The sequence below is a fragment of the Notechis scutatus genome, chromosome Z (genome assembly GCF_049901735.1).
Source record: "Notechis scutatus isolate UNSWTSFEM ecotype Mainland chromosome Z, rNotScu1.2, whole genome shotgun sequence".
NCBI classification, from domain to species: Eukaryota; Metazoa; Chordata; class Lepidosauria; order Squamata; family Elapidae; genus Notechis; species Notechis scutatus.
Window position 1 is genome coordinate 43,463,431 of NC_142025.1, and position 21,637 is coordinate 43,485,067.

Consider the following 21,637-nt stretch of genomic DNA (forward strand, 5'->3'; position numbering starts at 1 on the left):
TATAAAATTAAAGATTAAAATTCTAAATTGTTCAGTACCACATACTTGAAGAAGAGCTGTGAAGATATTTAAAAACGGCAACAAATATTTTGTGGTTTGTATTGCATTTCAGTTTGCTTTAATAAACATATATCACTATTTTCCATGGATCTATTTTTTTTCATGTTGTGTTCTATTCTCCTGCTTTCCAGTGTACACAATTCTCTCTAAGGTGCACTCTGAACGAAATGTTTATCCTTCTGCTGGAGTTCTCTTTGTTCATGTTTTGGAGAGAGAATATTTTAAGGGAGAGTTTCCTCCTTATTCAAAGCATGGTAAGAAATGTTTACAATTGTAAAGGCATATAAATACAATTTCCATTTTAACTTGTCTTTATGAAGATCACATATTCATCACATTCTCTACAAAAATGTTAGCTCAAAAGCTATTGGCTATAACAGAGAGAGAGAAGAATGGAGGTGTGAAAATATTTAATGTGCTAGAGGCACTGTTAATTTGATGTGAAAATATAATCTCTCTTGCTGTCTCTTTCTGATTAGATTTACAACTGACACATTTAGCATCATGAATCTTTTGGCCTTTACACTAACTTACATGTGTCATGAATGATTGTAGCATTAAAAAGCCTGCAATTTTTCATGGCTATCACCTCTTTTCCAATTTTCATTTTATAAAAAATATCTATTGTGATACATGGATACATATTATTATTATTATTGTTTCAATGAAATCACATCAGACTATTATGGTAAAATTAACAAACATACTTTCTTAACCAAATATTAACCTTAATATTTGTTCCTGTAGAGGGATACAGCAAAGCCTTCACAGTTAATTAAAACAACATCATCTAAGCTGCAATTTCCACTTAATTAGGTCCAATTTAGTATTTATACTGGTATTTATGCAGTATTAGGAGTTAATGGTGGTTGCTGAATATTCCATTTTTCATTTTGTTTTCAAATAGTTCCTTATTGTTGGCCAAAACTATAAAGAACTATAGCTATACTTTTTGGGGTTTATTACCATAATGAAAATAGGACTTAAATTATTGAGGATCTAAATAGTAGGATTTTACTATTAGAATGAACATAAAAATATGGTGTATAAATGATTAAATTGTATATTAACATGATTGTCTCTATTTATCCAGGTGAGATAAATAATGATCCCATAACATTTAATACAAACCTAATGGGTTACCCTGATAGACCTGGCTGGTTGCGCTACATCCAAAGAACACCATATAGTGATGGTGTGCTCTATGGGTCACCAACTGTAGAAAACATGGGCAAGCCAACTATAATTGAGGTACTTACTTTGCAGAATGTTTATTTAAAAAAAAATTCATTTTGATAGAAACAGCCATCAGTACTGGAATGTCTCATAGTTCTCAAAATTTCTTTAGTCACATTATAACTGAAAGGCGAGTAGATGATATTATCCCTGACATAGCTTGTTCTGTGATTTTCTGTTTTTCAGTAAAAGATTAAACAAAAACCTTATTTGTGGCAAATTTAAGAGAACCATTATTATTGTTTATCATATTATCCTTTAAAAATGTAATAATTAGTTACCATTTTACTTTTTTCCCATTATTAGATTACTGCTTATAACAGACGTACCTTTGAGACAGCAAGACATAATTTAATTATTAATATAATGTCAGCAGAAGGTATGTCTTCAAGAATTATCTCAGCATTTTGGGTGATTCAGTTGATAAATAATATGAATCGGTTAAGCTTTACTAAATAATTAAAGGCAACAGTAATGGGAAAAGGATATTTGATACCTTGTCTTGTCAAATCATATAATAATTTCTCTGATATAGTATCAGTTTGCATTTGCACACTATTTTTATGCATTTATACCCCTCCTTTATTTTTAAAAATAACTCAAGGTAGTGAACATGCCTAGTACTCTTTCCTCCACTTATTTCCCCACAACCCCAAACCCATGTGGTAGGTTGGACTGAGGAGTGACTGACTCTTGCCAAAGCTGAATATGCTATGATTGGTTAAATCCAAATTATGTGAGTCATGGCCTATTACTAAATGAGAGGGGGCCGTGGTGGCTCACGTGGTAAGACCCTGGGCTTGTGCACTGCTGAGGCTGGTAGCTCGGCAGCTCGATTCCTGTGAGTGAATAAACTATGGAGGGACAAGAAAGGAGCCTCCCCAACTGCCTACTGGCATTCAGGTGTTCCACAGGTAAATAACACCGCCCAAAAATTTCCTTTCACAGAAGCAGCCAGCCACCTTAATGATACCTGGCTAACATGTGCCATATGCTAAATAAATAAACTAAATGAGAATGATGTAGTGACCTTTCAGTATTGGTTCAAAAGCAGTGCACGAGAGGTGCCAGCACAAATAATCAATCCATGGGATGTAGCACTCTGGCTCTTATAACCCCACTTAAAAGACTAAGACCTTCTTAGCCATGTTTACATTTATTCATGCAAATAAAAAGACATTCATACTACTATACATGTATCCTTAAATTACAACAGTTTATTTAGTTATCATTTGAAGTTAAAATGGTGCTGAAAAAAGTGACATGACCATTTTTCACACTTATGACCATTGCAGCGTCCCCAGGGTCATGATCAAAATTTGGACACTTGGCAACTGATTCATATTTATGATGATTGCAGTATCCCTGGGTCATATTTTGCAACTTTCTGACAGGCAAAGGCAGCAGTCATTTATTTAACAACTGTGGCAAGAAAGATCGTAAAATGGGGCAAACTCACTTAACTGTGTTGCTTAACAACACAAATTTTGGGCTCAGTTGTGGTTGTAATTTGAGGATTACCTGTGTTTATGATTTACTAGTCCATCTCTTTTAGTAAATTTAAAAAGGGTCTAAGGCACAATTACTTTTTTTTTTGGCAACTAGATCTTCTTTTGCCATATCAAGCAGAATTCTTTATTAAAAACATGAATGTAGAGGAAATGTTGGCCAGTGAGGTTCTTGGAGACTTCCTTGGAGCCGTGAAAAACGTATGGCAGCCTGAGCGCCTGAATGCCATAAACATCACATCTGCTCTTGATAGGGGAGGCAGAGTGCCCCTTCCTATTAATGACATGAAAGAAGGGTAAGAAGTTATATTTCTGCAGTAGCAATTATTTATTAAGTTGTTTAGTATCTATTTTTAAAAAACAATTCAGTAAAAAGCAGTAGTGGCATCTGGACTAATGAATAATTAATTCCTGTTTTGTGAATTTAATCCAGGGTCTCCAAACTTGACAACTTTAAGATTTGTGGACTTCAACTCCCAGAATTCCTCAACTAGTCATGCTGGCTGGCAATTCTGGGAGTTGAAGTCCACAAGTCTTTTTTTTATTGGTTTTAAGACAAACATAGACAAACAAAACATAAAAACATCAAGCCATCTTCCATATATATACATACAGTGTGTCGGTTGATTTACAAATTGTTTTGTGCTTCCATTTCGTAGTCTTCAATTACAATTACATTGTATATATTCTCATATTTTCAATCAAATATTAAATACATTAATATCATTGTTAATCATTTGTCTATACTTTTATTCATTCATGTTTTAAGAAATAATCCATATTTTACTTAATTTGTTTTATGACAGTTCATATTATCATCTCAAATCTATGCTACAATCATTTTGTAGATATAATAAGAAAAGAATACATCTTTATATATTTATTATTTTCTAAGAATCTACATATTTCATTGCCATGTTTTATTGTCTAACCATTGATAGAATAGATCCCAAATTTTATAAAATTGTTTATCATCTTGTTCTCTGATTTCAAATGTCAATCTACTCATTTCAGCACATTACAATATTTTCTTAATGATTTCCTCCTGTAATGGTATTTTTCCAGTTTTTGGCAAATACAATCCTAGCCGCCGTTAATACATTTACAATCAGGAATTTCAATTCTTTACTATATATTTCAGGTAAAATTCCCAATAAAAATATCTCTGGTTTCAAGTCTATATGCTTTTTTGTCATTTTTTCCAAACACATGTAGATTTTAGACCAATATTTTTTAGCATAAGTCCACAAGTCTTAAAGTTGCCAAGTTTGGAAACTCCTGGTCTAATCCATCTTTCTCTGCTAGAAGGAATTATTCTTTAAAACTTAAAGCTGCAGGAAGAAAAGACCTGATGATTTTAATTTTAATTGGATGATGTTTTGCCTTGGCATGATACCTGACTCCAAAGTGGAATGGATACTTCAGGTGGTTTTTAACTACTCTCATCAAGACGAATATTACTAGTTCTCCCCAGTTTGAATTCCTATCCAGAGTTCTACCTCCAGTCTATAGTATGGGAGCTCATTAGGTTCAAAAAGACCTATCTGCTTGCCAAGAGTGAAAAAAGTAAAACAATGCCTAATATAATTTATTTTTGCAACTTCTTGATGGGGAAGGGTGGGAAGAGGAATAGCTTCAGAGATCAATAGTCCTGCATTCTTAAACTGTCCATTATTTAATTTATTTTTCATTAAGCAAATCATGTTTCTCAACCTTAGCTAGTGTAAGATCTGTGGACTTGAACTGTGGCTGGTGGAATTCTGGGATTTGAAGTCTACTCATCTTAAAAGTGTCTGACATTGAGAATCACTATTATAGATTATTAGAATCTACCATTTATAATGAATGTTAATATTTATCCTTAAGTTGTAATCACCCTTGTAGTATATTTCTCACTTTATTTATTTATTTATTTTATTTATTTGATTTGTCAATCACTTACAAGATAATAGATATAAGTATAAACATGAGTAAGAATATAGGAAATAAGCAATAAGCACTTAGACTTATATACCGCTTTATAGTGCTTTACAGCCCTCTCTAAGCGGTTTACAGAGTCAGCATATTGCCCCCAACAATTTGGGTCCTCATTTTACCCACCTCGGAAGGATGGAAGGCTGAGTCAACCTTGAACCTGGTGGGATTTGAACTGCCAAATTGTAGGCAGCTGGCTGCAGAAGTAGCTTGCAGTACTGCACTCTAACCACTGCACCACAGAGGCTCTTCATATGTAATATATATTAATATAAAATATATATTGATATAAAATGGGTACGAATAAATGGGGACAATAGGACAGGGACGGTAGGCACAACGGTGCACTTATGCACGCCCCTTACAGACCTCTGAGGAATGGGGTGAGGTCAATAGTAGTTAGTTTGAGGTTAAAGGAGTGGGGGTTGGAGGATGTAACAACAGAGTCAGGTAGTGCATTCCAGGCATTGACCACTCTGTTGCTAAAGTTGTACTTTCTGCAATCAAGTTTGAAGCAGTTTACATTGAGTTTGTATCTGTTGTGTGCTCTTGAATTGTGGTTGAAGATGAAGTAATCATTGATTGGTAGGACATTGTAGCAGATAATTTTGTGTGCTATGCTTAAGTCTAACCGTAGGCGGTGTAGTTCAAGGTTGTCCAAGCCCAATATCTCAAGCTTGGCGATATAGGGTATTCTGTTGCGAGCAGAGGAGTGTAGTACTCTTCTCGTGAAATACTTCTGGACTTGCTCGATTGTATTAATGTCCAATATGCAGTGCAGATTCCAGCTGATGAGCTGTATTCGAGTATTGGTCTGGCAAAAGTTTTGTATGCTCTAGTTAGCAATTCGATATTTCCAGAGGAGAAGCTTCGTAAGATTAGATTTACAACTTTTAATGCCTTTTTGGCAATGCTGTTACAGTGAGCTCTGGTGCTTAGGTCATTTGATATGAGAACTCCAAGGTCCTTGATAGAGTGAGGATCATCAACGAGGTCATATCTGCCTAGCTTGCATTTGGTGTACTGATTTTTTTTTACCAATGTAGTAGTACAGAGCATTTGTTGGTTGAGATTTGGAGTTGCCAGATGTTTGACCGTTCAGACACATAAAGCTCACTTGCAGCCCTGTGGATAGACAGCAGAAACATGAAGTGTAAAGCCCTGGCCAGCATGTGCTGCATCCGGTCCACAGACTGGGAGTTTGACAGCCCTGTTATGCAACAACTTAGCTAGGCCGTTATACAAGGCTCTTTTGCAGTTTCATTCACATTGTACATATTTCCCCTGATAAATTTATATAACACATCTCTACAATATTTTTTTCTTGCATATCTAGATTATGGGGTGTGTATGCATTTCTAGTTGTTGGGCCAATTGGGTTATACATTTTGTTCATATTTTTAAAAAATAAATTTGAATGGAAACAGAGCTGGACCCCTCCAGAAGTTAACAGAATAATAGAATAACAGAGTTGGAAGGCACCTTGGAAGTCTTTAGTTCAGTGGTCCCCATCTTTGCAGCTTGGTGGCCGAGCTGGTGTGGGGAGAGGTGATCAGAACAGTGTGACCAGTAGGCTGGCGTGCAGATGTGTACACAGCTTGACTTGCGCAAGGGGTGGGTCAACATGCACACGTATGCACACGCAGCATGACTGCAAGGTGAGCTGTGCATGCATGCATGTGTGCGCTGACCTGCCACCCATGGGAGTTGAGTTGCATGTGCACGCATGTGTGCCAGCCTGGTTGAGAATAGGCCATGGTCCAGTAGTGGGCCACAGCCTGGGAGTTGGGGACCCCTGTTCTAGTCCAATCCCCTACTCAGGCAGGAAACCTCCTACCATTTCAGACAAATGGTTGTCCAATCTCTTCTTAAAAACTTCCACTGTTGAAGCACCCACAACTTCTGGAGACAAGTCATTCCACTGATTAATTGTTCTGTCAGGAAATTTTTCCTTAGTTCTAGGTTGTTTTTCCTTGATTAGTTTCCATCCATTGCTTCTTTGTCCTGCATTCAGGTTTTGGAGAATAGGTTGACTCACTGTTCTTTGTGACAATCCCTTAGATATTAGAACACTGTTGTCATGTCATCCCTAGTCCTTCTTTTCATTAAGCTAGACATCCAAGTCCAGCAACCATTCTATATATGTTTTAGCCTGCAGTCCCCTAATCATCTATGTTGCTTTTCTCTGTACTCTTTCGAGAGTGTCACCATGTTTTTACATGGTGGCATACAAAACTGGGTGCAATATTCCAAGTGTGATCTTACCAAGTCATTATAGAGTTGCATAAACACTTTCCATGATCTTGATTCTATCCCTTTATTAATGCAGCCTAGGACTGCATTGGCTTTTTTGGCTGCTGCAGCACACTGCTGGCTTGTATTAAGTGATTGTCCTCTAGGACTCCTAGATACCTCTTGTTCTTGTTGTTAAATTGCAACTCTTGTTATCTATCAGCATGAGCCATGCTGGCTGAAATAGATTGGACAGCCAAAAATTCCTACCACTAATTGGTAGAGAAAATTGGTCATTCAGTAACACAAATCATATTATGACTTTGTCAGGGACCTTGGAGTACTCATCTCAAATGATCTAAGTGCTAGAGCCTACTGTAACTACATAGCCAAAAAGACATTAAGAGTTATTAATCTAATTCTACGTAGCTTCTTCTCTGGTAATATCACACTACTAACTAGAGCATACAAAACATTTGCTAGACCTATACTTGAATACAGCTCATCAGTCTTGAACCCATATCATGTATCTGATATTAACACAATTGAAAAGGTCCAGAAATATTTCACAAGAAGAATTCTCCACTCCTGTACTCATTGCAGAATACCTTATGCCACCAGACTTGAAACTCTAGACTGAGAAAACGAGGGAGGGAATAGAAGGGGAACTTACCAAATTTGCAGATGATACTAAGCTGTCAGGAATAGCTATCACTCAAGAAGATAGGCTCAAGATCCAGATGGATCTTCACAGACTAGAACACTGGGCCATATCTAACAAAATGAAATTTAGTGTAGAGAAAGGTAAAGTCCTACACTTAGGCAAGAAAAACCAAAAGTACCCATATAGACTGGGTGAAACCAGGCTCAATAGCAGTAACTGTGAGAGGGATCTTGGAGTCTTAGTGGACAGCCAGCTAAATATGAGCCAGCAGTGTGCAGCAACAGGCAAAAAAGCTAATACAATCCTAAGTTGTTTTAATAAAGTTTTATTTGGGTTTTCACACATACAAAATACAAGTAAAACATCTTTTTTGAAAATAGCATGGTCCCGGGTTGAACTTCTTTATACAGACACAAAACTCAATTTCATGCTCCTTTTTGTGTTGTATTCCATATCTTATACTATTCTACATTTTCTATATAGTTTTTCCCCTCTTTTAATTTTCTCAATTTTATTTTGATTATCTCATCTCAATTCAAATCATTATATTTATACTTTTGTCTGTTCTGTTTCAATTTCATATTATCTTTTTTTCATTAAACAAATTTTCTCCTGTAGTTACTAATTGGAGTATGACACCTTTATATCTTTTAATTACATCCATTCAACTCTTATTAAACTTCAGTATATACCTTAAGGTTATGACCTTCAATATAATACATAATATATAACTTCCAATCGAATTCTGCTTGGTACATTCTTATAATACACATTATATTCTTTTTTTAAAAAAAAAAGATTATAAATATATGTAATTATAAACCCTCTTTCCATTCCAATTCAGTTCTATCATTAATAATCATTAAAATCTTAACATCTTTAACACTTCTTTTCAATTGAATATCATACTTCCTTAAAAACACATATAATCTCCATAATTAATTTTTCCCTTATTTCTCTTCACGTATGTTTTGTAAATCATTAAATATTCATTTTGTTACATTTATTTATTGACAGGCATTCCACTGAATTACGATAGCTATTTTATCAAACATTTTAATCATACATTGTTTCATGTTTTCTAAAATTATTTCTGTTTCTAATATAACAATACTATCTTATGTACCTTTGCAGAATCTCTTTTTCCATTAAATTTTCACCCATTATCTCTAAATAGGCCTTGTTTCTCTATATTTTGCTTCTGTCCTTTATAACTTATTTTCCTTTCTTTCTTCCCTCTCATCTTCTCCCTCCCCTTTTTACCCCCTTGTCTCTCTAGTTCTAATTCTCTCTTCTGCATTTCCCTCTTCTGTTGCTTTCTGATTTTATACTTATTTTTCACTCTATATTTTTTTTTGGAGTTGTTTTTCCCAATCTTAAACTTTCCATTCTCTTTCCCCCCTTTCCTTTTTTTCCCCACCTAAGATTACTTGTTCATTAAAGATGGCTTCTTCTTTGTCGCAATCTTCTTGTTCTGCAGGCATTTCTTGTTGTTTCTCATAATTCCAAATCTCCATCTCTAAAAACTGAAATATGAAGCCAAAAGAACACCTCCCTTCTTGTGTATCTTCTTTGTACTTTTTAAGTTCCATTTTCAGTTCTTCTAAAAGTGGAGCCATTTTAAACAGTTTTAAACAACCACCCAGTTGATTTTAGTCATTCAAATACAATAACCAAAAATCCAGAAATCATCAAGTAATCCAAATAGTCCCAAGTTATTTCTTCTTATTTCTTTTTCCACTTTCTCTTCCTGGGGTTTTGTTGCGATATTTCAGTTAAAATGTATCTTTTGGAAGTCTTGTTGAGATTTTGCTGTAAGTTCTTTTTAATTCCAGGCAGTCTCCTCCCTTCCAGATCCTGCCCTTTTATTCTTTTTCTTTCCTTTCCTATTTTCAAAAGTTTTTGATTACCCAGAAATCTTTATTATCCCTTTGACTTTTTATTTTCAGCATTAAATGCCTATTAATGTCAAAGTGGATTTTTCAATTTCTTGCCTAAGTCTCTTAGCTGTCAGTATAGGAAAAGGAGGAAAAACAAAAACAAATCTTTTCCCTTTTCTCTCTCCTTCGCAGCTTAAAAATCTTCTTAGGGAACAATGTTATTGTGTTTTTTTTTTAATAGTTTCAATTCCAGGGTATCTTATTTGTTGCTTTTGCTGTTTGACCCGGTCAACCAAAACTTTCTCTTCTTATCTTCCTCCTGCACATTCTTTTCGGTCGAGTTCTTCTTTGTGGTGGCCATTTCTGACCACCGCTACAACCGCCGGAAAGGGAGTAATGGCCAGCTGGGGAGGAGAGATGCGGCTCTCCTCAACCCTGCAGGCAGTCTCCCCCTTCTTCACCACCTCTACGGGGTGGTTTAGCCCCGAAACCAGCCGGCTCGGGGCGCTCCAGCAGCGAGCACGGATCGAAGCCTTGCAGAGACAAGGTTTTGGTCTGTCGCTGAAGAAGCTCAAACTGGAAGTTCTCATAAAATTTTTTTGGAGAATCTAGAAAAAGTACAGAGAAGAGCAACCAGGATGATTAGGGGATTGGAGGCTAAAACATACAATGAACGGTTGTAGGAACTGGGCTTGGCTAATCTAGTAAAGAGAAGGACCAGGGGAGACATGATAGCGGTCTTCCAATATTTGAGAGGCTGCCACAGGGAGGAAGGGGTCAAACTATTTTCTAAAGCGCCTGTAGGCCAGACAAGGAATAATGGATGGAAACTGAACCAGGAGAGATTTAACCTGGAAATAAGGAGAAACTTTGTGACAGTGAGAACAATCAACCAATGGAAGTTGTGCTTGCCCTCGGAAGTTGTGGGAGCGCCATCACTTGAGACTTTCAAGAAGAGATTGGACTGCCATTTGTCAGAAATGGTGTAGGGTCTCCCGCTTGGGTGGGGGGTTGGACAAAATGACCTACAAGGTCCTTTCCAACTCTGATTATCTGTTAAATCTGTTAAATCTGTCTGTTAGAAAACCTAGAACTACGCCACCTCCAGTCCGATCTAAATATAGTATATAAAATCATACATTGCAATGTCCTAACTGTAAATGAATACTTCAGCTTCAGTCATAACAATACAAAAGCACACAATAGATACAAACTCAAGGTTAACCACACCAAACTTGACTGCAGAAAATACGACTTCAGCAACAGAGTGGTCAATGTCTGGAATACTCTACCTGACTCTGTGGTTTCTTCCCCAAACCCCAAAAACTTTAACCTTAGACTGTCTACTATTGATCTCACCCCCTTCCTAAGAGGCCTGTAGGGGCCATGCATAAGCGCACTAATTGTGCCTACCGTCCCTGTCCTCTTGTTTTTTATTTTTCTTATAAGTATCTATCTCATGTATTCAAAACTATATTTATTCTTATACCTGTATCTTGTAAGCGATTGACAAATCAAATAAATACTAAAAATACTAAATTATGGTGCTAGACTTAAGACTAGAAAAAAGAAGTTCAGGCCATTTGCCGCCTTGGAAGTACACTGGTTAGTTTTGAACTACTCTCTTAAAGCCCAATCTGTGTTACAGAGATGTAAGGAAATCCCTATGAAATCTATCTTGAACTTCATATATGAAATTACAATAGGATAAAACAACAAAAACATATTTCTCTTATCTACCTAGGCAGATTGTAAAGCCCTTTTTTCCCCCTCTTGTGTTAAAAATTCTATCAGGGAGATAGAAGACGGCATAGTAAGAGGCTAGAGTAGATCTATAGAAATTTGAGAAAACAGCAGATGTAGGAGAAAATTAGAATTCCACTAGGGCCAAGAATGGAATAATGTTAGTTCAATCTTTTATCTAAATAAAATCACACCCATATTTTAATAGGAAGGAAATAATAAAAGAGAGCAAATATGAATTAGACAACAGTGGTCAAAATGCTAAGACTGGAACCCATTTTCATTCACAGAAAGGAAATGAAACAAATGGTTAATTTAAAAATTGTCAATGACTATCCTAAAACTGTTTCCACTTCTTTCCCCCAGTGTCTATGTTATGGTTGGTGCAGATGTTACATTCTCCTCCTGCTTACGGGAAGTAGAAAACCCACAAAATCAGCTGAGATGCAGTCAAGAAATGGAACCTATAATAACTTGTGATAAAAAGTTTCGTACTCAGTTTCACATAGACTGGTGTAAAATTTCTTTGGTGAGTTATTGAATGGAGATATTTTAAAAAACATAGCTGCTCAATGTTTAAAATATTATGTGATTAATTTCATGGGATGGACATAATTTCTGTTACTTGCAGCCTTAATGCTCTGCCATGTCCCTGCTTGGAAAATTTATGGTGCTTGTCCCCAGTATGCCATTTTGTGACTGATGAAAATCTAACTTAGTGAAAAAAAATTTATTGTGCTTGTTAATTCTATGGTTATTCTTCATTTTAATGTTAGGTCATGTCCGATTCTTTTTTTTTTTCAAATAAGTTTTTTATTTTCAATTGTCATATCTGATTCTTGAAGACTGCCTGAACAAGTCCCTGCTTGGGAAGATTTTTCATAAGTAATTTTTCATTGCTTCTTTTCCAGGCTGAGAGAAAGTGACTGGATCAGGGTCACCCAGCCGGCCTATTATCCAAGGCAGGACTAGAATTCAGTCTCCTGGTTTCTAGCCTGATGCCTTAACCACTACACCAAACTGGCTTTCATTTAGCATACTGTTTCATTATTTGCATCTTTGCTTTTAACCAGTTCCCCAGTAGAAGTAAAACAGATTTTAAATTTGGATAATAAATGGCTTTGATACACAGTACTTGAAAGCAGTCAGAGAAAAATAATTGTACATAGACACATGGATGTATAGTGAGTAATTTTCTTCTTCTTCTTCTTTTTTTTTTAAAAGCAAAATTCCTTTGTTGCATCTCCAGTGCAGATATGATATTGTTGGTCAGGATCACCCAGCTTCTTTTGATGACAGCCAGGAAGAATAGGCTAATGGTCTATTATGCTATTTATGTTCTTACACTTATTTACAACTAAGTGTTATTGTTCAAAGAAAAGCCTTTACTTATTGTAGAATAAGAAAATTACAGCTTGTAATGCTTTTAGCAGCATTTGTGATATATTTTCCTATTGGTAAAAAAAAAGATACAAAATACAGTGTTGGTACAACAGGTTTTAAAAGTTAAATATGTAGACATCCATAAATTGAGACTCATTCCAGTAATTTCATTGGCATTCAGTTTTCTTAGCAGCAATATGGAAGACGCTTGCCATTGCTTTCTGGAGTTTTTCTCTTTCCTAATTTGTTTAAAGCAGGGGTCTCAAACTCGTGGCCTGCGGACCAATTGCGGCCCGCAGGACGATATCCTGTGGCCCCCACCATGATATGAAAGTATAATATTAGTGCGGCCCTTGAGAAGAGATGGACCTCTGAAGGAAGTCCCGCCCGCCGTTCCTCGTCTTGGCTTCTTCTTCACCCTGAACTTTAACAAGTCCAAGTACAGGTCCAGACTTACTGATGATCATCTTCCAAGCCATACTGAGGGTCTCAAGTGCCTCCTCTCTCAAGTCAAATGTGGCTCAGATATGTGAGGGGAAGCGTTGTCAAGTCTCTGGCAGCAAGGAGTAAGCTGGAGAAGCCATGTTCTGAGGAACTGTTCATGATCTTCATTCAACGTTCCATTCATGTGTTCAGGACAGTTCATGTATTGGAGAAATCATTAACTGTTGATGACATTTGAGGATATTTTTTTAACAACGTTTTTTGTGGAATCCCTTATGCGGCCTAGCCTCACCCAGACTCTGCCTCCAGCGGCCCCCAGGTAAATTGAGTTTGAGACCCCTGGTTTAAAGCCTTACAGGCTTCCTTGTTGACTTCTTTGCAAATACTCAACCAGCTACATTCAAGAATTTTGGATAAAAGTTTGAACCTGGTCAATGTAAGGCTTTATTATAAATAGTTCTCGGCTTATGACCACAAAGGTTTTTTTCCCCCTAAACAAGTTATTCAATAAGTTGTGCATGATTTTATGATCTTTTTGCCAGGATTGTTAAACAAACCATAGCAGTTTTTCAGTGAATCATGTAGCCATTAAGTAAATCCGGCTTCACCCACTGACTTGCTTGTCAGAAACTGTCTGGGAAAGTTACAAATGGTGATCACATGACTTTGTGACTCTGCAACTCTTGTAAATACGTGCTGGTTGCCAGGTGCCCAATTTTGATGATTTGTCCGTGGGAATGCTGCAACAGTCATAAGTCAGAGGACCAGTCAAAACTCACTTTTTTTACCACCATTGCAACTTTGAATGGTCACCAATGAATGATTGTTAGGTTGAGGACTACCTGTATACAGGGGTGGGTTTCTACCGGTTCTGTCCACCTCTGTAGAACCGGTAGCTCTGAATAGCAGCAGACATAGAACCGGTTCTATGTCTGCTGATGTTTTGCCCACCTGCCCACCGGGCTCTTGCCTGACCTTTAATTCCTGATTTTTTCAACTTCAGCTGCCATGCGAGGCACAGCTGCAGTTAAAAAAGCAGGAAAAAAGAAACTTTGAAAGAGCTGCTTCTCTGCACGCAGCATGCTGATGACGATTTACAGGCGCCCACTTGCAGCGTGCAGGGACGCACATCATAAATCACCGAACCTCGTAAATGACTGAACTGGTAGTTAACCCTGTCGGATCCCACCCTTGCCTGTATATCCTATTCATACTTCACCTGTGATTGTGTGTTCAGGGATGAAATATATATATTGATCAAAAGGAATTAAAACCTTTTAAATCAAAACAGTGCTGCTATTACATACCATTTTAATGGCTGCAAACCAGTTATTTGAATCTATAGAGATTATAATACCTAAACCCCTGCACAGCCTCTCTTGAGAGACTTCAGCTCTTCACCCACCCATTCATTTAATAGGTCATGTTTCCTGGCGGGGGTAGGGGAAATAACTATGACATAATTGGAAATGCATGCCAGAAACGATGGATCCTTATTTCTGGCTTTTCAGCTCACCATATTCCAGGAAGTAAAAGTCAGCGGGTAAATATTCAGTTTGAGCAGGAAAACATGCTACTGCACATATTTCTAGAGAAAGCCTATGCTTTTGTCAGCATTACTGGAACATTCTTTCATCAGCTACATCGGGCTTCAATAAAACAGTGTTGAGAGTCTGCAAGAGCTTTTTTAACAGTCTCCTTATTTTGCAAGGCTAAGCTCATCTTTCTAGGAAGTGCTTGGATCCTCAAGAATTACAGATTTGGTGAAATGATCGGATCTTCAAAGGATATTGAAGATGTTCTATGTTTTCAGGGGATGTTGGGAAAGGAAGCCTAGCATTTCTGCCTTTATATCCATCTGTTTTTCTGAACCAAATCAGAATAATAGAATACAAGTTGGAAGGTTCTTGGAGGTTTTCTAATTAGAATTAGAAGAACTTTATTGTCATTGTACAAGTACAACAAAACTGTGGATGCACCCCAGCAACTGTTCGCAATACAATAAAACCAAAGCACTTAAAAATGAAGATAAGAAAGACCCACGTCTCCATTTTCAATTTGAGAATACAATATCTACAAATATACACAAAATATACATCCAACACTGACTGTAACGCTTAGCCAAGTATAATACACAAGAGATGGATTGTACTGTAATATGTTATTATACATCTAAATGGGGTATTGAGATTTCATCTTTTCACATCTTAATGAGGTAGTCGACTTTGTGTTTGTTGCAGTTCGGATGGCCCAGGAAAGAAACTATTTGTTAGTCTAGTGGTGTGGGATTTTATTGACCTAAAATGCCGTCCAGGCAGCAGGTCAAAAAGATAATTGCCAGGGTGTGAGGGTCTTCTGTAATGGCCTTGATTCTGCTTTGGCAGTGGGACCTGGCTAAGTCTTCCAGGGAGGGCAGAGGGCAACCAATGATCTTTTGAGCTGTGTTTATCAGCCTCTGTACAGTTTTCCTGTCCTCAGCTGTGGAGCCTGCATACCATACACCCAGACAATATGTCAGAGTGCTGTCCACAGAGGCTTTATAGAAATCCAGCAACAGCTTCTTAGCCAGATTGTTCTTCCTGAGAACCCGCAGGAAGTGCAGCCGCTGCTGAGCCTTCTTCACTATGGCCTTGGTGTTGGGGACCAGGAGATATCAGCTGAAATATGGATGCCAAGGAATCTGATCGTGGGGACAGTTTCCATTCGTTCTCCGTTGATGATGAGTGGGGCGTGGTCCTGTCCATGTCTCCTGAAGTCTATAATCAGTTCTTTGGTTTTATGGACATTCAGTGACAGATTGTTCTGTGAACACCAGAATCTAACTGTGAACACCATAATCCAATTGACTTGTCTAGCTGGAGACCCTATACCATTTCAGACAAGTGATTGTCCAATCTGTTCTTAAAAGCTGCAGTGATAGAAGGCAAACTTCACTGATTAATTGTTCTGACTGTCAATTACTCCTTTTTTCTAGGATGAATCTCACCTTGGTCAGTTTCTGTCAAATTGTTTCTTATTTTGCCTTCAGGCACTTTAGAGATTAGATTATCTTCTCCTTTGATATTGGAAGACTGATATTGTGTCACTCCTAGTTCTTCTTTTCATTAAACTAGACATACCCAATTCCTGCAACAGTTCTTCATATATATTAGCCTCCAGTCTCCCAATCAACTTTCTTGTTCTTCTTTGCCCTCTTTTTAGAGTTTCAGCATTTTCTTATATTGTGGTAGCCAAAATTGAATGCAATATTCCAAGTATGGTCTTACCAAGGCATTATAAATTGGTACTAATGTTTCATGTGATCTTGATTCTATCCCTCAGTCAATGGGCAATTGTTTCATGCAGTATAGGCAAAGTTTAACAAAGTCATTGTATTTGTAAGTTTGGGATAGGTTTGTTGTTGCAATAGATTATCTAACAATTGACTAGCATGCTTTTAAATTACAGTTCCTGGCTCATGCATAGGGAGTGACCACACATAATATCAAGATTATTTATAAATCAGAATGTATTCAACAAGTCATTATATCCTTATTTGTATATCAAGATAAAAACAAACTACACTGTATCTTAAATGTAAGGATGAATCAGGCTACGACAGTCCAGAAATCTAAACAGAGTAATCAGTGTAGTGCATAGATGAAGGTGATGAGCTGGCATTAGAGATATTAGATGCAAGTCCATCTTGGGGCCAGTCATTCTTTGTCAGCCTGTATTAATTCACAGGGTTGACATGGAGAAAAATAAGTGGAGTGGGCTCTATGTTTGTTGTCTATTGCTCCTGAACAAAAACAAACAGGGTATAAATCTAAGAAATAGAATAAATCTAAATATATTGGAACCAAATCTAGTTTACTTCTGCTATCTGAGCTACAAGGAAATGAAAACAGAAGAAAAATTGCCCTGATATCTTGTGGGTTTATGTTTCATGCAAGGACTTCCAAATATTTTTGTAATTTGGTCTCCAGTGAAATTATTTTTTATGCTGTTGGATCAAACTGTGAATTCTGTAGAGTATTTCTATCTTGATTAATTTTCTTGTACAAATCTCTGGTCTTTGAGCCTTTGAACTGATTTCCTATGATATTTTTAACAGACCTCATGCTGTATATTAAAAGTAATTGGGTAGATTACAGTATCTTACTTTGGCCGCAACAAAAAATTAAGATTAAGATTTTGTAATAAGCAAATGTATATATTTGTTAAGCTGTTGACTTCTTTTCTAAAGAAGTCTAAAATGCTTTTTGTACTTTTGGTATCAGGTTGATAAAACACAGCAAATTTCTACTTATCAAGAAGTGATCCGTGGAGAAGGCATATTACCAGATGGTGGTGAATATAAGCCACCTTCTAAGAATCTGAAAAGCAGAGATTATTATTCAGACTTCCTCATTACTTTGGCAGTTCCCTCTGCAGTTGCCCTGGTGCTTTTTCTAATACTTGCTTATATTATGTGCTGCCGGCGGGAAGGAGTGTGAGTACTTTGAAGCATTAATATGTGACTGCATTTTTGTAAAGTTCTATACATGAAAAAAGATCGTTAGGCTCAACTTAATTCAGTTCATAAAAACAGTGTTTCATATTTTCTAAAACATGCACTAAAATGAAGTTTCTACCATTATCTTTCAAGCTAGCAATCTTAATTTGTTAAGAAACCGCAAAACAAGGTATCCTTCTTAAAAAAAGAAAGTTGACTTGTCTCATTTGGAATTAAAAGTAGGAAAAAATGTCTTTCTAATAATTAAAATAAACTTTCTTGAGATTGTGAACTGAATTTTAGGTCAATAAAAGCCAAAGAAAGCATTACTAAAAAGCAGCAAGCAACATATCATCAAATTCATTTTTTATTACAGTCATAAGGAAAAAAACATAGTCCTCTTCCATTTTACATGCACATGTCTGGGGACCTTGTGAGTCCATCATTTGTCCTGTATATACATGTGTTTATATCTGTGTTATTCCTTTTTTTCATTTCTTTCAATGCCTTCGCTCATGCCTTTTCATAAAGTTGTGGTAAATACTCCTGAAGGACATGAAGCCCAGGTTATGATTCAAGCTTCTTGTATGTAGCCAGAAGCTCACAGATCAGACCTAGCTGAAGTGTTCTGTGAAGGGCCACTATTTCTGTATCAGGACAGCTTGGCTTGTGGCTGCTGGGACAGCCCTTTGGGAGCCATGTCAATTTCTGGCTCTTTTATGGCTTTTTTGAATCACGATTCTGTTGTAATAAAAGCCAGCATTTCCATATCATTCCCTGTTTCCATCAGCATTTAGATTTAATATTCCAAATATCAATGCTATTATTTAATTCATAACTTTTGTTTTATTTTTAGGGAAAAGAGAAACATGCAAACACCAGAGTAAGTGTCTTCTTCTTTCCTGTTATTTTCTCCCATCTTTTAAGCATTTCCTAGGAGCTTCTCATGCTTCATGTACATGTATACCATTTTCATCCTCATTATCTTGTCCTTCATTGCCAAGTTAGCTGCTTTTGAAAGGAGTTAAGTTAGCTGCTTATAAGGAGTTGAGTAGGGCAAAATAAAAAGAGATAAAATTAATAATAAAATAGATTAAAACCAAAATCACTCCTCGGCCTTTTGGCTAAGGTCAGATGTAGTAAAACCAAAATTTGTATTTGGGGATTTTGAAAGGACTAAATCCATATCTAAAAGTAGTTCTTCAACAATCTGCTGAACTATAATTCCAAAATTCCTAGTAAGCTTCCTCTTGCTAATTGAGAATTCTGGGATTATAATTCTATCCTATCTGTAAAGTAATTCCTTTTGATAAATATTCATAGGATAATTAAAAGATTAAAATTCTGATTTGTGAAAGGAGTACCTTACATTCAGAATGTTCCTTTTCTGAATAAGGATCCGAATAATTATAAAACTGAAAGTAATAAATGAGCTTGATTATACAGACTTCTTTCAGTGGAATAGATTTCTAATACTTAATAGCAGAAGGAGGAAATTCTAACTCTCATAATATTGCCAAATTATGAATTCCTGGAACTCAAGCAAAATAGTCCAAGCTGGGAGCTGTATTACAGACACATCTGAAAAGATATGGATTGCTCATTCATCTAAAACAAAAATTTGTTGCCCTCTCAGTGTTGCTAAATACATCTCCCAGTACTCCTTAATATTAGCAATGCTGGCTGTGGATGATGGAAATTTTAATTCAGTAATGTATGAGTTTTATAATGTTAGTTCTATAGAACAAATAGGCTAAACAAACATGTAGATTATATTGAAGCTATAAAGTTTTTCGCATAATTAAAAGTAAAGTCAAACTTGAAACATTGTAAATTGTAGGACTGAATTTTAATAGGTTCACTGTTCTAAATAACAGCCATGTATGTTTATGGCAGCTCTTCATTCCATTAATTTTTCAGTGTTTTGACACTAAGAAAGGCTGCCTTTGGTATCGGTGGAAATTTCTTCCCTGAGACAAATTTCAGCTGGTTTTGAAAGAGGGAGATGTTAACCATAATTAAACCTCTACCTATCTATCTATCTATCTATCTATCTATCTATCTATCTATCTATCTATCTATCTATCTATCTATCTATCTATCCTATCATGTATCTATCTATCTCTATTATCTATATTGTTTGAGGCATATCAAAAAATTACTGAATATTATTTTGGTATAACGTAGTCCTTATTTAGTGACTATCCTAGTTAGCAACTGTTCCAAGTTATGACAGTGATGAAAAATTAACTCTACAATCAATCTTTGCATTTGCAACCTTCGCAGGTCTATAAAACAAAGGAGCACAGTTTCACTTATCTGTTTCACTCAATGACACGAAGGATGATTGCTAAATGAGGATTATCTTTCACAGTGGGTATATGTTTATATCTATATACTATTAAAACAATAGTGTCTATTTGATAGTTTGTAATCCTCCCCAAAACACAGCATCATCGGGCAAAACTTTGCCAACAAGGTTACTTCAAATGGGCTAACTTACAGAATACAAGGACCTATTACTCCCAAAGGAATAAAATTCAGATGTTTGGTTGCTGCATCAGTGCTGCTGCACTGCTGCTATTCGGGCTATCTTACTCACTGTCAATTGCAGTCATGTGAGCCTCATTTTCATTGTTCCCTGGCAGTTTCCCATAAGTCCATGAGGAACCAGAAGGAACTGGTATGATCGTCAACACTCCTTGCCACCTTCCCTAGCAGACACTTTGCTTGTGGGAAGCTTGTAGGAAGAAAGTCAATGAAGAAATTGTGCATCCTTGAACAGTTCCTCTTTGGTTGCACCATGCTACCCACCTGCACACTCTCTTGGTCCTTTTCCCATGTGGCAGCAACTCCTTACCTGCCTGCAGAGAAGAAAAAAATATAGGGAGAGAAGGAAAAGAGGGGAAAAGAAAACAAGGAATGGGGAGAAAGATGGGAGAGAGGAAAGGAACAAAGATTTCCAATGTCAACTAGCAAGTTCCCACAAGGAAGCTCAGTGAAGAAGCCAACAGGAAGTTGGAAATTGCCACTGGATTTTTGCCTTGCCTGTGGTATTTTTCTTTGTTTTGATGAGGAAATAGGTATAAATGTCATGATTTCCTCTCTTTCTCTCTCCCGTGTGTTTCGTGTATATATGCATGTAAAATTTCTTTGCCTCCCAAAATAAAATTCAGTAATTTTTTTTCATATGGATCATATCTTTTGAATTTATTTGACAATAATTTGAGGTGTTTTTTTTTGCAGCACTCCTTATGATAAGGCCTATTTTTAAAAAATGTTTCCTTTTTATCTAGTATTCAGCTGGTCCATCACAGTGCAATTCAGAAATCCACAAAAGAACTTCGGGAGATGGCAAAAAACAGAGAGATAGCATGGCCACTCTCAACACTTCCTGTTTTTCACCCAGTCACTGGTGAGATTGTACCACCTGTTCACCCAGACAATTATGACAATACTAGCATGCCGCTGATGCAAACACAACAGTAAGTATCAACACAGATTGCTTGAAATAAGGTATTTTAACTGAATTTTGATAGACATCTGCTAACCTTTTTCACTACAAAACTATTATTACAATGTAGTTTTATAAGACAAAGTCCTAGAGTTTGTGGTCCTACAGGTGTTAAAACTACATTCTCAGAATGTTATCTGAGGATGCTGAATTTTATTCCCAGCTCTTCTAGAATGTGCGGAAGATGGGGAAACCTCTTGTAGAATGCTTTGCATGTAGAACACATTCTTGTAATTTATTTTTTGTTGTATGTTTCTGAAACACTAATTTACAGTTTTTAAAAAGAAAATGATTGAACATTATTACTCAGTTTATAAGACCTCAAATAACATTTGGTTGTCTAATTTCATCCCTTTAAGAAAGCGCTTGGTATCTTTCTCCATATGGGACCAGAGACCATGCCATTGTTATCATTTCTGGGGCTATTATTGCTCTGCCTCGGCTGAAGCAAATGGTGAATGGCTCCCCAAAGAGCAAAAAGCAGTCTCCCTGTGTAATGGGAGCATGTTACTTTTTGGTACC

At 36.5% G+C, this 21,637-nt stretch overlaps 1 protein-coding gene across 5 annotated transcripts in view; it reads left to right on the forward strand.

Moving 5' to 3' along the window:
* SGCE (sarcoglycan epsilon) overlaps positions 1–21,637 on the forward strand; it is a 52,109-nt gene that overhangs the window by 25,090 nt on the left and 5,382 nt on the right. For 3 of the 5 annotated variants that reach the window (XM_026675671.2, XM_026675670.2, XM_087947708.1), the window contains 8 exons: positions 192–314; positions 1,154–1,311; positions 1,603–1,675; positions 2,902–3,100; positions 11,664–11,826; positions 17,387–17,598; positions 18,458–18,484; positions 20,898–21,086. In XM_026675671.2, the coding sequence (XP_026531456.1) occupies positions 192–314; positions 1,154–1,311; positions 1,603–1,675; positions 2,902–3,100; positions 11,664–11,826; positions 17,387–17,598; positions 18,458–18,484; positions 20,898–21,086 (1,144 nt within the window). The remainder of the gene's footprint in view (positions 1–191; positions 315–1,153; positions 1,312–1,602; positions 1,676–2,901; positions 3,101–11,663; positions 11,827–17,386; positions 17,599–18,457; positions 18,485–20,897; positions 21,087–21,637) is intronic. The other 2 variants (XM_087947710.1, XM_087947709.1) reach the window with 1 other exon arrangement.